This window comes from Chelonoidis abingdonii, chromosome 6 (genome assembly GCF_003597395.2).
Source record: "Chelonoidis abingdonii isolate Lonesome George chromosome 6, CheloAbing_2.0, whole genome shotgun sequence".
NCBI lineage: Eukaryota > Metazoa > Chordata > Testudines > Testudinidae > Chelonoidis > Chelonoidis abingdonii.
In genome coordinates, this window is record NC_133774.1 from 26,248,737 (window position 1) to 26,264,742 (window position 16,006).

At 39.0% G+C, this 16,006-nt stretch overlaps 1 protein-coding gene across 1 annotated transcript in view; it reads left to right on the forward strand.

Annotated features, from left to right (window-relative positions):
- The window catches only part of LOC116824566 (sperm flagellar protein 2-like), a 39,684-nt gene extending 24,374 nt beyond the window's left edge, over positions 1-15,310 (forward strand). Inside the window, exons 6-8 of the mRNA XM_075066912.1 lie at positions 2,577-2,762; positions 2,982-3,104; positions 14,732-15,310. Coding sequence (XP_074923013.1) covers positions 2,577-2,762; positions 2,982-3,104; positions 14,732-14,944 — 522 coding nt within the window. The 3' untranslated portion in view covers positions 14,945-15,310. The remainder of the gene's footprint in view (positions 1-2,576; positions 2,763-2,981; positions 3,105-14,731) is intronic.
- Positions 15,311-16,006: the final 696 nt, after the last annotated feature.

Sequence of the window (16,006 nt, forward strand, 5' to 3'; positions counted from 1 at the left end):
AGAGAGAATTTCTTTGTGGTTAAAGCTATCAAAGTTCAGACTTGGTTTTGTTGCAGGCTTCCTGTGTTACCTTGGACAGGTCACTTAATCTATTTGTAACTCAGTTCTTTATGTATAACTAAAAACAATAATGTTCATAGTTATAAAACAGAGGGCAAGCTTTCTACTGCCTCAGTACATTATTCTTCTTGGTATCAAGCAGAGGAAAACCTGAAGTCTGGCTTGCCAAAATTCTAATTAGCCCTTTCCTTCCCCCCCTTTCCTTTGTTATTGTATATATTCATAGGTAGGGATGTTGAGGGATGCATTCTGTTTGTGAGGCACTACATTATTGTTTGTGAGGTGCTTCGTTAGTGTAGTTGAGGGACACAGAAGTATCAAGACAGATATTTTTCTTTTAGATGGCATCAGGTTTTAAACAGTTTCACTTTATAACAGCTTTATTTTTATGAGTTAGTGTTCAAAGAATTGCAGTACTGGAAAAACATTCTTTCAGAATATCCCTTCATCTTATGTTCTTCTTTGCATACATCTACAGTTTATTAGTAGTGTTAAATATATAAAAAGAGTGAATAGTTGAAATCCTACTCTACTAAAGTCAGGAAGAGTTTTGCTACTGACTTCTGGTCCAAAATGTCACCCAATATGTTCAACAACCACCAAGGGGAATGGAATAAAAAATATATTGTGAGCTGTAGTTGTGATGTAGGAGAGTATATTTAAGTTAGTCAAACTCCATGAAGTAAAAAGGCTTATAAGAGAATTCTGAAGTCCTTACTTTGTTTTTACATAACTTTTTTAAAAATAACACCAGTTATAAATGATGTTACTTTAGCATCTGTGTCTAATTTGGATATCGTGTATAAAGAGAAGTTAGTAGAAGTTATGATTTAAACACATGTGCTGGAATATGTATTTACCCAATACATATTTCTTTTAGTCTATCAAGTCAATTATCTTTATACTGAAGCACATGGATACATACGTTTATTTGATAAAGAATTATGTCAACTGTTAGACTTGAATTAGCTAATTTTTTCACTTATTTGTTTCTCCCTTTCCACTAAAAAAAGTAAAATTAAAACTAAAAAGTTAAGTTGTGACACCAGTTAAAAGGCAAGAAAGTTCAGAGTTTTGAAAAATAGTTTAACTCGGATAAAGAAATCAGAAAAACACTCTATTCTGCTAGATGTTTCAAACATGCCAATCTCCACAATATCTAGTTGCCATATATAATAAATTTAAGGGAAGCATCATTTCTCCAAATGTGTCTCATGTATTCAAACAGAACATACTCTCAGCTCATTTGTTTTATGCTGGCATTTTAAGGACTTACAGTCAGCTGTTGCATACTCCAAGGTCATACTGCTGTGCCATAGTGCAAATGTTGCTGCTGATGGAAGGCTTGAACAGGCAGTTGCATCTTGCATCCCATCCTAATGATTGCCAGACTCAAACACATTTTGATTTTGTGTGGTAAGGAATTCCACAGCTGAGGGTCTTTCACTGAAAACGCTCAAAAACCAAGTCCCAAGAGTTTTGCCCTAGGGTTCTATTAGTAACAAAACCCCTGCTGATTGGAGGTAGGGAGAAAGAAAGATGGGCTCTGAGATAGGTGGGCTCTGAGCTGTTCAAGGCAAAGATAACAAAGACCCTAAGCCGCCTATACTGGAGAGAAAGCCAGTATAGGGTGCAGTATAGGAATCTCTCTTAATAAAAAAATGGGCTGAATGTTGAATTATTTGGAATTTCTTTGTGGCCTTAATGGTTAGCCCTAGATAGAGTGTATTGGGCAGTCTAATCTAGAGGTAGCTAAGTCATCAATCACCTTTGTGCTCACAAATCTCTACTCCTGGCCTTCCCTCTCTATCCGGGCTCTCCTCTGTTCCTGTATCTGATATTGCCTCATGGATGTCCCACCACTCCTTTATACTAAACCTGTCAAAACCCAAAAATTCTGATCTTTCCTCCTAAACTCTTTCTCCTTTCCCATTTCCATGGGAAGGCCTGGCAAGGCTACTGCAACCATCTGGCTAACGTAGCCTTCATGGAGCAGCTCAATGGCCTGGAGTAGAAGAATCCCTTCTTACCTTCATCATGTGAACATCCCCAGTGCCTGGAGAGGACTTCACCTTTAGTCTAATTCACAAAATTCTGTCATTTGTATTGGTCTAGCAGTCCCTAATGTAAATTAGTGATTAATATGAAGAACACAATATTAAAAACACAATAAAGCAAATAGCAGTTTACATCTATATATATAGTTAAGACTATTTTGAAAGCAGCTACTTCCTCCAGTGTTCTGAAAGATATTGCTATAACAGGGCTTTGGACCTGATCCTGGCTGAGTACTCACAACTTCCATTGATCTCAACAGAAGTTGTGGGTACCCATTACTCTCAAAAGCCATATATTCCAGTTACTGATTTTGTTTGTGTATGGTTATTTCCATCATAAGAATGGATATTTGGAAGTATATCCTCAATGATTCTTAATAAATGTCAAACTGAAATGTATGACTAAATGCTAGACCACGTACCACTGAATCATAATATATAAATGCTTTCTTTTCCCAGTCTCTTTCCCACACTGATATGCTGATAAAGAAGGAACCTTTGGTGGAAAAAGAAAAAATCTTATATTGCACAGATGAAGGAAGAATTTCTATGGCAACTCTACAAAGAGTGTTCCATCACGAAGAAAGTAAAGCTGGTGACAACCATAGATTCAGTAGTCAGCAGAAGGCAGGCAGTAATAATAAGGTTGGTTGGTTAAACTAAAGAAAGTTCTGTCTGTTGCGATATAAGGACAACATTTAGATTAAGCACATCATTGTAATTATGTTAACAGCATATTTTTAAAGTAATGTTTTAACCCTTCAGCAAGAATATCTTATAGAAATACACACTGTAATATCTGTTTTATGAAGTGATTCTTTTTCAGTTTTCCTGATAAATGAAGCGAGATTTTTTTTCTTGAAGCATTTCAGAAAAATATACGAGGAATTGGGCTCTGAGGATCTGAAACCCATTCCAGTTACCATTCTTTTGAAGCATCCTTTCATTCAGGACTTGATTAACAACTACCAGGGATACAAACTTCCTGTAAGTATTTCCTTTCTGAGAGGGTCTACTTTGTAAGTGTACAGAAATATGGAATATGTACTATTCTAGAAATTTAAATTTAATGGTAAGAAATACTTCAAATTCACAAGTGTAAACTCTTTATGGACTTTACAGATTGCTCAGTCCAGATTGTGTGTGGCCATTGCATGGGTGCCTGGTGTGGGAGAAGGTGCAAGGAGCCGTACCTTTCCCCATGCACAAGGGACATACATGCACTCAGAGGAGAGATGAACACCCCCATAGGCACAAGTCACACAAAAGCAGGCAGGGAAAAGACTGATCCTAGAGTTGGCCAGGTAGAGCTGGCAAGGCCAGCTAAAGGTATGGTGCAACATGCACATTCCTCCTGTGTGCTTGAGATCTAACGGAGAGACTGTGCCTGCTAAGGTACAGTCTCTCTAAGTTCCTTCTTGGGTAGAGTGACTTCACTCCACCTCCTACATAGTTAGTGTCTTAATGGCATGTTCTGGCCATAAGTCATTAAGGATAAGATAATCTACCCACTTCTATTTTGTATAGGATGCTGTAAACATCCACTGTTGGGTTTTGCCGCTCCCCGGGGTGGCTGGGAGCCAGGCTGCCTCACTGCATGAGTCCAGTGTGTTGGTGAATTAGCCGGGTGGGGCAGGAAACAGCCAGGAGCTCAGGCCCTCAGGCAGGGGCTAAGCAGACAGTCTCGTATTGGAAGCCCAGGCCCTAGGTCAGGGTGGGGCAACAAATGACAGTTCAGGGCTCAGACTTCAGGCAGGGACTGAGCAAACAGTTAAGTAATTTAAGCCCAGGCCCTAGATCAGGGCAGGGCAGCAAACAAGAGTTCAGGGCTCAGACCCTCGGGCAGGGGCTGAACAAACAGTTCAATAGTTTAAGAAGCCCAGGCTCCTGGGCCTGAGTGTCGGGCGAGGGGGAGACTGCCACCCATAAGTGGGGTGGCAGGGGAGACGCAGGCCCATCCACTCCTCTGCGTCTCCGCCTGGGGCCCTAACAGCAGCAGGCAGCCTGCTGCTGTGTCAGTGGGGATCCTGGCCGCAACACACTGACATTGGCCCTGGGTGTGCTGCAGCCAGACTAGGGTCGGCTGCCCCCAGGCTACTTCCAACCTCCCCCTCTACCGGTACCTCTGTCTCGGCAGTGTCTTCCACAGCGTCCCACACCATGGGCTCCTCAGGATACTGAGCGAGGGGTAAATTGGGCAGCTCCTTGGGGTTCCTTTGTACTGGTCGGCTTAGGGGCTCTTCCAGAGTCTGGTTGGCATCCAGTCTCCGCAGGTATGGCCAGTCCTCGGGTCAGTCACAGGTGGCAAGAGTCTCCCCAGCAGGAGCTAGGGCACCAGTGTCTGGCCTCTCCCGGCAGCCAGGCAGCTTCTGAGCCCTGGGGCTGGGCTTTTATACTTCCTGCCCTGCGCCTTGACCTCTGGGGGTGGGCGCAGGCTCCAGCAACTCCGCCCACTTTGGCGTACATAGAGACTCGTCGCTCTCTGGGGCAGCTGGGAGCCAGGCCACCTCACTACAGATGCCATATGAATGAAACCTTATAAATAACATAAAAAATTAAGTATTTAAAAAATAAAAACATGCTATGTAAATACAAAAAACATTGCTACTTTAGTGTTAAAGTTTAAATACTGAGCAAGATTGTGGCATTTAGCCATTGTCTTGAGTAAGGCAACACAAAACAAACAGCTGTGTCAGATTGTTGTACATCAAGCTACCAGAATGCTTTACCTGAATCCACATTATCCAAATAACCAAGAAAAAAACTGGTTAAAATGGGCACAGTAGGAAGGGGAACAACAGGCATCTTTGGTTCACATTTTAGGAGATGATCAATTGCCTTCTCTTCATCTTGTTCAGTAAAACTATTCTTCATGCTGAGAGAAAGGACCCAGCAGTGTGATAGTAAAACCCCACATCCCAACAAGTTGTATTAATGATGATGGTCCATGTGTTGGCGGTGATGCCACTCAATAAGTTTCTAAGTGCTCTCCAGAACAGAAAAATATAAAAGGATTGGTAAACTTATTTCATTAGAAGCTTCCAATTAAAATAAATTTATTTTTGATATTCCTTAAATGCCCATGTCCTCCCATTTTAAAAATAATTTGGCCTGTTATAACTAACAAGGATAAAAAAACTGAAATAAGCAATTCTGTAGGTCCAGTTAACCGATTAGAGGGAATTCCTTGGCTCCATGGTGCTTATATAAGTAAAACATTTTCTTGTAACTATATTTTAGTTCAAAAAGACCTCTCTCTGTCACTTTAGTCCAACTTTGGTCAGTTTAGGCCAGATTCCTATTGGCACTCCAGTCACTTTTCACTGCCAGACTGCTGTAAAGTGGCCTTAGAGTAAATGAAAATATGGCCCTACAAAATTTCAGCGCAGGAATGGATTTGCTACAGCCTTTGCTCTTGGTGCTAAATAAGTGCATTGGCTCTAGGCTCTGTGTCTGTTTCACTGGAAGATGCTATTCATCCTTTGCACTGTGGTTGAATTATGGGAAGGAACTATTTGTTTTCCATTTTCCTTTGCCCATTACTCCACAAGGGTCTCCAGTTTGGCATGCTTCTTTAGAACTGGTGGTTCACATTTGAGAGTTCTCTGGATCAGCCTCTGTGCCTGATGCAATGGAGTGTGAGACTCACCTGGGGATTCTCAGATCTGAGACACTCACCAGTGACTAGCCTTCCTCATTTAAACTTAGGGTTTGGTGTCTGTCTCACATTTCTGATGGTAAATGAGGTTATTGAAAGCTGAGATTACCCACCATTACCCATGGTGTTCTTCGGCCATATTAGAGTTTATAGGCTCTACCTTCTAGGACAGTGTTTCTCAAATATAGCCACCATAGCCACATGTGACCACCAGGGGCTTTTCTTGTGATCACAGCCTCCTGGGTACTGATTGGGAGGGGAGGTGGGGAGAAGCAATGGCCCCTCCCCCAGGGCTGCCAACAGGGGTTGAACCCTGCCCCCTCTGGAGACACAGAGTGGAGGAGTAGGCAGCCAGTGAGTTCCCCACCTTCCTGGGAGCGGTGGGGCTGGGCTTCATCCCTGGATGGCAGATGGCAGGCTGCAGCTGTGGGGCTTTAGGCTGCAGCCGCAGGGCTTTGGGCTCTGGCCAGCGGCCCTGGTCTCTGCCACAGGCCCCAGACTCCATCTGTGGGGTTTCAGGCTCCATCTCCTGACCACGTGGCAATGAGCTCCAGCCCCAGGCTCACTGCCACTTCTCTGTCACATCTGATCCCCAATGCCTTCTCCAGCCCTGGGCTTCAGCCATGCAGGGGTGGGTTCCATCCCCTGGCCACAAGGCTTCAGGCTCAGGCCCTGGGATCTTATCGTGGGGCTTCGGGCTCGAGCCCTGGGATCTGACCGTGGAGCTTCGGGCTCAGGCTCCAGGATCTGGCTCCAAGGCTTCAGGCTCAGGCCCTGGCCATGAGGCTTCAGGCTTGGCCCCCGGGCTTGGGCCTGGCTCCTGCCCCCAACCCCAGCTCTGGCTTTATGGTGGTGGCTCTGGCCCCAGGCTCACCCTCCCCCCTTTTGCCCCTGGCACCTGCTGCCTTTCCTGTCCTCCCATCCATGCCCCCATTGCCACTGACCCCTGATGTCTCCCTATGCACCTGCCCATTCAGGGCTTAATTCGGCCCTGGCCTTGCCAGGGCTGAGTAAATCTGCTGTGAAAAGTGATATTTGTATGTTTGTTAATATCACTTTTCACAACAGACTTAGTAGCTAGCTGGGAGGCTGTGAAAAGTGATATTAACGTACAAGTATCACTTTTCATAGCAGCAGACTTACTAACTAACAAGTCTAAAAATAAAAAGCAACCAAATAAACAACAAAAACAACAACAAAAAAGGCAAGAAAATGTAAAGCACCTTATTTGTGTTCCTTTTCTGTTAAGTAAATCCAGTAAAGAATGGAGACAACGGTACATTATTTTTATGATTGAGTCTACAAAAACAAAACCCACATAAATAAATTATGATGTTTTGGACATGCATTTGTGGATATTTATTTGTTTTTCCTAAATCTAAATAAGTATTGTTACGTGCCTGAGTGCTCTGCAAGGACGAGGCCACACACACAGTGAGTGATATGTCTTTTAATGAAGGTAAGGAAAACACACCCGCGACGGGGACTCCGCACGTTGCTAACACAAAGCAGGGAGCTGAGTCCAAAGCAGCAAAACTTTTTCTGGTAGATATAACTTTATGTTAATAGCATGTAAAGCAGCTCATACATAGGCATGTGGGAGCTTTCCCACAGCTGGGGCTATCTCTTGTGGCAAAGGGCCAAGGGCTCGTAACACTTTCCCAAACACACAGAGGCTTTCCAGGCAAAGCAGTTCTAACCAGTTACATACAGCATGCACTAGTACACAGCAACCTTTAATAACCTGTCCTTGACAAGGCGAACAGCCCTAGCTAAGCCGTAACAAAATCTTCCGCAGTGCCTTACAAGTATTTTAGGAAAAATTGTCTGAGTAGCCACCAGCAGGAGTTGGTGGTCGTACTCTGAGGCCACCAAAAAATTTGTGATGAGAACCACTAGGAGTCAGTTTTCCAAGGGAAGGTCTCCATGTGAAGATTTCTGAGAAGTCAGCTCCTTCAACTTCTTTCCCTCCTTAGAAAACTTTGAGTGTATTTATAGTCCATAGTATATCGATAAGCATTCTGGTTCTTCAGATGTAAATGGAGATGGTCAGGATCCTAAGAAGACCAATCAATCTTTCTCCCTGAATGCAAATGTAGGATCTGCTTTACTACACCATCTGATGATTTCTAGAACTTTAAAAACCTGTGTGAATATAATATGGAAGCTCTGAATATGGAATTTGTGGTGGGTCAAGGTGAGATTAGCTGATCACTCAATATGTTACAGTTGAACCAGAAAGGCATAGTAACATGTACAATAAACAAAGGTCTCCTGGAGGCCATCTTAAGACCTGTGGCTCACACCTGCATATATGCCAGCTGTATCAAAGTGGAGAGGTACGTAGTATCAAGTATCCCAATATAAATGTAAGTTTTTTCAGTGTTTGCAATGCTATTGTAGCCATGTTGGTCCCAGGATATTAGAGAGACAAGGTGGGTGAGGCAATATCTTTTACTGGACCAACTTCTGCTGGTGTAAGAGAAAAGCTTTGAAACTACACAGACCTCTTCTTCTGTTTATTGGCATCCTGCTTCTAGATCACTAAAAAGTCTTAACTGCCAACAAAAGAACCAAGCCAGGGAGAACTTTCAGATCAGTGCCAAAGGAGAAGTAGGCGAAGTCTATTGATGCACTAAGCAGCAAATCATCAGCAAGTCTATGATTCATAGGTTCCAAGGCAAGGAGTGACCATTGTGACCATCTAGTCTGATCTCCTATATAACAGAGCCTATAAAGCGTCCCAAAATAATTGCTTTTGAACTAGAACATATCTTATAAAACCAATCCAATCTTAATTTAAAAATTGCCAGTGATGGATAATTGTGCACTGCAAATTATCAGACATTGCTATGAAATACTATTTCTGTTTGTGGGACAAACTTCTACCACTGTTGGACCATCTGTGCAAGGAGGAGCATAGGAAGCTAGGACTATAGTAACCAAGGCCAAAATAAGTTGTTAACCAACATTGTTTCTTCCATCTTAACTAAACTGCTAACCTCCCAGTAGTCTAACCTTAGCAGCTGTCTTGATAGTACTAAATATATATAAATTGCCTACATTGTTTGTAGCTTGCAGGTTAAGTTCAAAATGGCACAATCTCCAAAGTTTGCCTAAGAAGATCAAACAATATATGCAAACTTGCATAGTACCTGAGGGTCTTAGGACATAGTCTCTAAACCAAAATTACTTCTGCAGCATGTCTCAGGAATACTTTTATTTCTGAAGATACATAAGGCGGTCTGGAGCTCAAGTAATACATTTATCTCTTAATCTGGCAGTTAGATCTGATGCATGCATATCTTGACTTGGCAGCTTGACTTGGCTTGATGCAGACCTGAAATCTTTATTTAACTATTACCCTCAGTCTTTTCTCTTTTGAGGGTTTTTATTGCTAATTAATCTCAACGGGCATGGTGATCTATACTCATAGTACTGAAAAAGAAAGCAAAGTTACATCCAGTAACAGTACTTACAGGTGTGGTTCCACAATCTCCAATTCTTTGGAATCTTTCTTTAAAATTCTGATCAAGTGGTCATACTAAGGTCATAGCTCCTTATACAACTTTGCCTTAATTGTGCATATTCATGAAGGAGCATACTCATGGTCCTTGTGGCCACTATATCCTTTCCATAGAATTCTGACCACAGTGTCCAAAACACATGCACTCTCAGGAATATAGTTCTATTCATACAACCTCTTCAAAGAACTACATTTGATAGGTAGGTAAACTTCCCTTTTCCAAGGAAGCAAAATTAAGAATACAGTAGTTTTAACATAAAAGATTTTTTCCATATATCCTCAAGTGAACATAAAAATCTTTATAAAAAATGAAGTTCAACCACAGTGCTGCTATTTCGAGATCTTTTGCAAGATAAGTATAGCAAAGCTAGGGTGTGGTTTCTAAGATTAAAATGTTGCTACTTCTGCTGTCATAAACACTAGTTGGAGAAAAATATTTAGGTAGATATAGATGAAATATTTTCTTTTAAATATAAAATTCAGGATTTTAAAATATACATGTTGGAGCACTGGCTGGCTTAGGAAACTGGTTATGAATTAGAAAGCCTTTCACTTCTGGGTCACCAGTTCAAATCAAACCAATGGTATCTTGATCAAAAATAATTATCCTCTGATAGGATGTTTGCTGACCTATTTGAAGTGAGTTGGTTGGCTCAGTCCAATTCCTTGTGGACCAGTAACCATATCATAAATCACCACCTCTGTTTGGTACCCTCTTTGTTAGCCTCAGCACAAAGACCAAGGACTGAATAGACACGAAGATTTTATTACTGTTGTATCTCTGGCCTTTTCTGTCCACGTTAGAACTGTGGACCAAGCTCTCTGTCGCAACCTATCCATTTTTTGGCTTATTAAACAACTTCATTCTTTAGTGTTGTCAGTCTACACTTGTCACCAGCACACGCAGCGTGTGTGTGTGTGTAAGCATTTATTTAAGTTCAGAACTGTTAAAAATTTCTATTGAATACATTTTTATTAATACTCTTTTCATTGTAATAAAATTACAAAAATAGTCTACAATAGATCTTTAACATCTACTAATACCTTTTACTGTTTAGAATAACCACTTATTTCCAGTGGAATATTTTGATCTTAGTTAGTTAGGTCAATGGGCACAGTTTGACAACTGGTATCTTTTTTTCCCCAGTTTGCCATTATCTTTTTTTGTCTCTCATCCAAAATAAAATGTACAGGTTTTTTTTATGTTTGCTATGTTATTGTAGCCATGTCAGTCCCAGGGTATTAGAGGGACAAGGTGGGTGAAGTGAAATCTCTTCTGTGCAAGCTTGCAAACAGAAGTTGGTTCAATGAAAGATATTACTTCACCCACTTCGCCTCTCAGTTTTTCCTAAAGCATTTGACACTGTTATGTTATTTATGCATAAAGATTATTTAAGTTCTTTTTTGTTCCAAATCTCTTAGTTTAGCATATCAAAGCACAGATTTCAAATACATTTAGATAGTATTTTATATATGTGTGTGTGTATACACACACACGTATATTTTAAATAAATGTAACTATTGAGGCACTGCCTTCCAGGGTGCTCCTCCTAAAGTAATTGTAATTTAATATTATTATTAAACATCGACATATCAGTAGCACCTAGAGGCCTTGTTAAATTCATAGTACCGTTGTGCTAGGTATTGTACTAATGTACAGGGAATGATAGTCCCTGCCCCAAAGAGTTTACATAGACCATTTCATGTAACATTTGTAAAATTTACATTAGCAGCAGTTTTTTAAACATACATGTGTCTTAATATGGATTCAACACTTGATATAACATTTGACAATGAAGAAATACCCTGCTTCAATTCATAAGGACAATTCCTGTAGTCCTTACTTAGTAAGGACAGCAAGCTGCCACCCCCTCTTCCCCTCCCACACCTCCCCCGTGCACAGTAGATAAGGTATTTAATACTTGGGGCAGGAGGAGCATTGATGAATCATTCTTAGCCCGTGCTCACGATACTTCTGAAACTTGAGAAACATTTTCTATGTGGTGTGGTGTATTGGTGCACAAAGAGTGGAAAATTTAACTCAACTCCTAAACGGGACTTTAAGTACATTTTCAAAAAGTGAGATCAATGTGTGTGGTCTCACGCCATCATGTGTTCCATCAAGGAGGACATAAGAAGTGTAAACATACATGAAAAAATATTTTTCTTCAGTTGCTAATAATAATGATAAACATTGGTTCAGATAACAAGAGATATTATTCTTGCACGAAACTGAAGAAAGGCACATTTCTGTCTGTTGGAGCTATTGATCAGGAGCAGAAAAAGTTAAGCTCTGCAGTGCATGTGAGGTCATTGAGAGCTTTGATTTCTTTTGTAATTGTTGGTTACATACACTGAAGTTGCCCAGAAGGAGGTTTCCTTTGTACATGTACCGTTTTCTTAAATGCTACACTGTCATTTTCCTTACTGCAGCAGATCATGGACCATATGAATCCTTGCTCATTTTTAGAGTAATATTATACTATACAACTATATTTTAATCTTATACTTAGAATTTCTGCTTCCTGCCCACGCAGCATGTCAGTGGTGCCCCTCTGCACTTTTTCCATGACAACAAATAGTAACTTCTTGCAGTTTTACTGATTTTTCACAACTGTATATTTTAAAGTGAAAACTTTAGTAATAAAACACGCTCTAGAGTGTCAGAAGCATTACAATTAACTGGTATCAGCATTTACCTCATGTGGTACTGATAAATACTGATAATGGACTTGCTGACGCTTCCGTTTGCTAACATTTTATTTCTGTATAACCGGAACTGAAACGTCAGTTTCTGACTCATTGTGCTGAAAAGAGGCTGTTTTAAACTGAACCATTCTTCCAGCTAGTCCTAAAGTGTTATCACTAACTTGTAAAACAAAAGGCCAGTGAAATGCTTTACTGCTTTTTGTCTAGTGAGCTATCAACAATTATGGATAATTTTGTGGTTGAAAAAAAGAGAAAAGCTGGACTTTAAAAATTTGGACAAAATATATTAGCTGAGAAAGAAGTATTTAAAGATAATCTGGTTTATTTTATAAAACCTGTGGATTTAGCCTAGAACATGAAAAAATATTTTTCACATATGTTTTCTGCTTAAGGTAAAATTGTAATCACCAATGTTTTAATATCAGACACTAGAAAGCTAATAGATTGCTATTCATGTTTTTACTGAAAACTCAGTACACTATGTCTTTAATGTAATTGTTCATCTTCTTTGCTATGTGAAAGGGGTACACCAGTACAGAAGTTTGAGAACCATTGGTTTATAGTTTAGTTAATGGGGGAGGGACAGGAAGAGAGAGAGAGAGGAAAAACAAAAACAGCAACAAAAGCCACATTTGTTCACATGCCAAGTAGAGCCTCCTCTCTTGGAAAAGAAGAGGAAAAGATTCATGAAGCCACCAGGCAGACCTAACCTACCAGGGAAGCACCTAGATACTGCTGTGGAGCGTACGCTAGGAAACCCGAAGATAGGCAGACAGATAAAAAATCTATGGTGAAAATTCATACCATTGTATCAAATATGTAGTGAGACAGATATATCAGTGGCATCAACATGGGACTTTCTTTTATTATTTTAGTTACACATTACATAAATAGGAAAGAAAGAGCCTTTTCACAAAGATTAACTGTCAAAATTGAACCAGCAAAAGGAAAAGTTCTGAGTCAGCCACCATTTCCTAAGCTCTTCTCTAGGTATTGTAGCATTTGTAGTACAAAACTCATACTGATTCAAGAACCCTCCTATGCCTAGATAAGAAGATAGATTTAAGCCTTAAGACTGAATTTCCTGGATTTGGTTACTTAAAATCCAAATTTGACATAAATTAAGAGCAATACACCTTGACATCCCCATCACATGCTTGAAGCACCACACCATGATTTATTTGGAACAATACATATAACAATTCCATAGTGGAAAATAAGTGATTGGTTTATTCTGTAATACTAGACAATTATTTTTGTAATTCATGACATGTTAACCTGTAATTGTTTGGTCTATAATATCATGTTACAGTAGTATGGAGCTGTGATATTGGCATTATACAAATGAAATAAAAAGATGTAATTTTCTTTACAAAATATTCTATTGAACCTTAGCCCAGTGACAGTGCCAATATTTCTTAAATAAATTAAATAAAGAGTATGTTGAGTATCTTATTTGATATCTGGAAAGAGAGATTTACATGACTAAATCCCAATTAAAATGCAAGTTATACACGTACACCTCCTTCTCATTAATAGGATAGTCAGCTTCTGGAAAGGCAGAGATTGTTACTTTCTAATTTATGACAGTTTTAATTGTGACCTAAAAGTTACTTGACATGTTCTTTTAACTTTGTTTTCAATTTTCTTGTGTGTAGGATATTAAAGTGATTCTACAAAGAGATGAACAGACACAATCAACTGATGGAGAAATATATAAAGATGTTAAAATATGAAAAAAAATTAAACAGTAAGGGAGGTTTTTGTAGAAATTAGGACTTGTGGTCTACTGATGTGAGTAAAGATTGCAGGTCAAGTCCTATAATAATTAAGCATATTACATGTTATCTATACTCTGTTTTAAATAAAAGTGCACTTGATTAAAGAAGTGTAGTTATTTCAGATAAAATATTCTGCTAAATAAAATGAAGCTGATCTTTAGTTGTTGACTAGTAATATGTTCTTTAATAATTTTATAGGAATAGAATATCTCCCAGTCCTATGTGCAAAGTCATCTTTTGTTAATACTGATAGAATATAACACAAACATTTGTTAATTGTATACAGCATCTCATAATTTCTAGTTAATAAACTAATAATGTAAATGAAAACAGAATTGTCTCTCAATTAAATGAGGACAAATTACTGAAAAGCCATAATGTATACAAAACATCTGAAACATGTGAAAGCCATAATGTATATGAAAGCATCTGACAAAGTGGGTATTCACCCCCAAAACTTATGCTCCAATACTTCTGTTAGTCTATAAGGTGCCACAGGTCTCTTTGCTTGTATACTTATTGATATTAGCAGAGATATCTAACCTTTGTTTCCTAATGTTTCAATTTTTAACATACTATATCTAGATAAATTCTAATTACAACCTTTTAGAGTATTTCCAGGCTCATTTTCAAGTGCAAAAACACAGTGTGAGCAATAGTAAAATAGTAAAATTCTCTGTGAACTTTCAAATAGCTGTCATGCTATATGGAATCATTGAATCAAAGTTCTTGAAGGGAGTCATTTATTAAATAATACTATATATTACAGTTACGAAAGGACAATCTTCTAGGCAACTGAGGTTCAGGCTTTGTTTACCTGGGATGGTGCTCTATCTAGCATTCTGTACAGCACAGAGCAACATGTACTTGCTGTATAACATACTCTTTGTTAGTACCAAATAAGATCTTGGTGAAACTTTCTTCTCTTTCACCTCTACAGAAGTTGCCCAACCTTTTTCTCCATCCAATTTTTTTACTGCATCTCCTGGTTGAAGTTTTGGAAAAGTTCTCATGGAATTATACTTGTCAAGATGACTTTTCTATCTTTTTATTGTTCTCTTATCAGCACGTTTTAAACTTTCTCCGTGTAGGATGCAAATTCTTCAAGGTGGGAACTATCTATAGTTTTTATTTGTCTATTGAGTGTCAGTAGAGCTGAATTGAATTTAGTCATTCCATTCAGCATTGCTCTGTAAATTTAATTAAGCTAAGAATGCCTTTTCCTACAAAATTTCTTTAGCTATCTAACTCTTTCAGCTTCTCCATTCTGTTAAGGATAATGAGAGCTAATAGTAATAGGAAGGGAACTGTATTTTTTCATGAAATTTGTATCTCTAAATTGTAGGCCATTGTCTGTAACTAGTTTCTCTGGAATTCCCCAATGATCAAATATATTCTTTAACTTTCCAATTATGCTCATTTTTGTGGCATATGCACATTTGTAAACATTCTGACTAATGGCTATAGCAGCTAGGTACTTGTGATTGTCTAACTCACACAGATCAATAAACTTACACTTTCAGGACATGACATGTAAAAGTGCCCTTCTTTCGTATTGGTTCATTAACCTGGAAGCATGCACAGTAGTATCCACTTTCTGGCTGTCTACTTATACCTGGCTAACATACTGTCATTTTGGCATTTTTTCTGCATTTGTTAATGCCCTAGTGACCATCCTGTATTTTATTCAAAAATTCCTCACTCAGGCCTGATTCAGCAAAGTGTTTAAGCATGAGTTTAACACTAAAAGGCTACTAATAAACTTAAAATGAAGCTCATGCTTAAGTGCTTTCCTGAATCAGGGCTATTTTATCAACACAGACTAAAAAGCCTTTGACCTCTGTTAAGCAATTTATCTCTGCATAGAATACTCTTTAATTTTTATATATATCTTTATTGCATTTTGGCCATATACCCTAGACATTTTGTAGTAGTAACTGAAGCTCATAACTGTGATTAGAATATTCTCTTTAAGGTTTGGGAAGTGGTTTGCTTGAAGTGTAAAGCAGTTATGTATCAAAAAGTAAATGAAGAGTATATCCAGCAGGAATTGTCAGTGTTTTAGACTAGAGCCTTACAGGACATCTGTAACAGTCTACATCAGGCTGTCATGATGACTTAATAAATATATTGCCTTATATTTTAGACTTTCTTGATAACAACACTAACCCTTCTTGTTTCTTAGCTGATTTTAGGCAATCCAAATTTGAAAGGA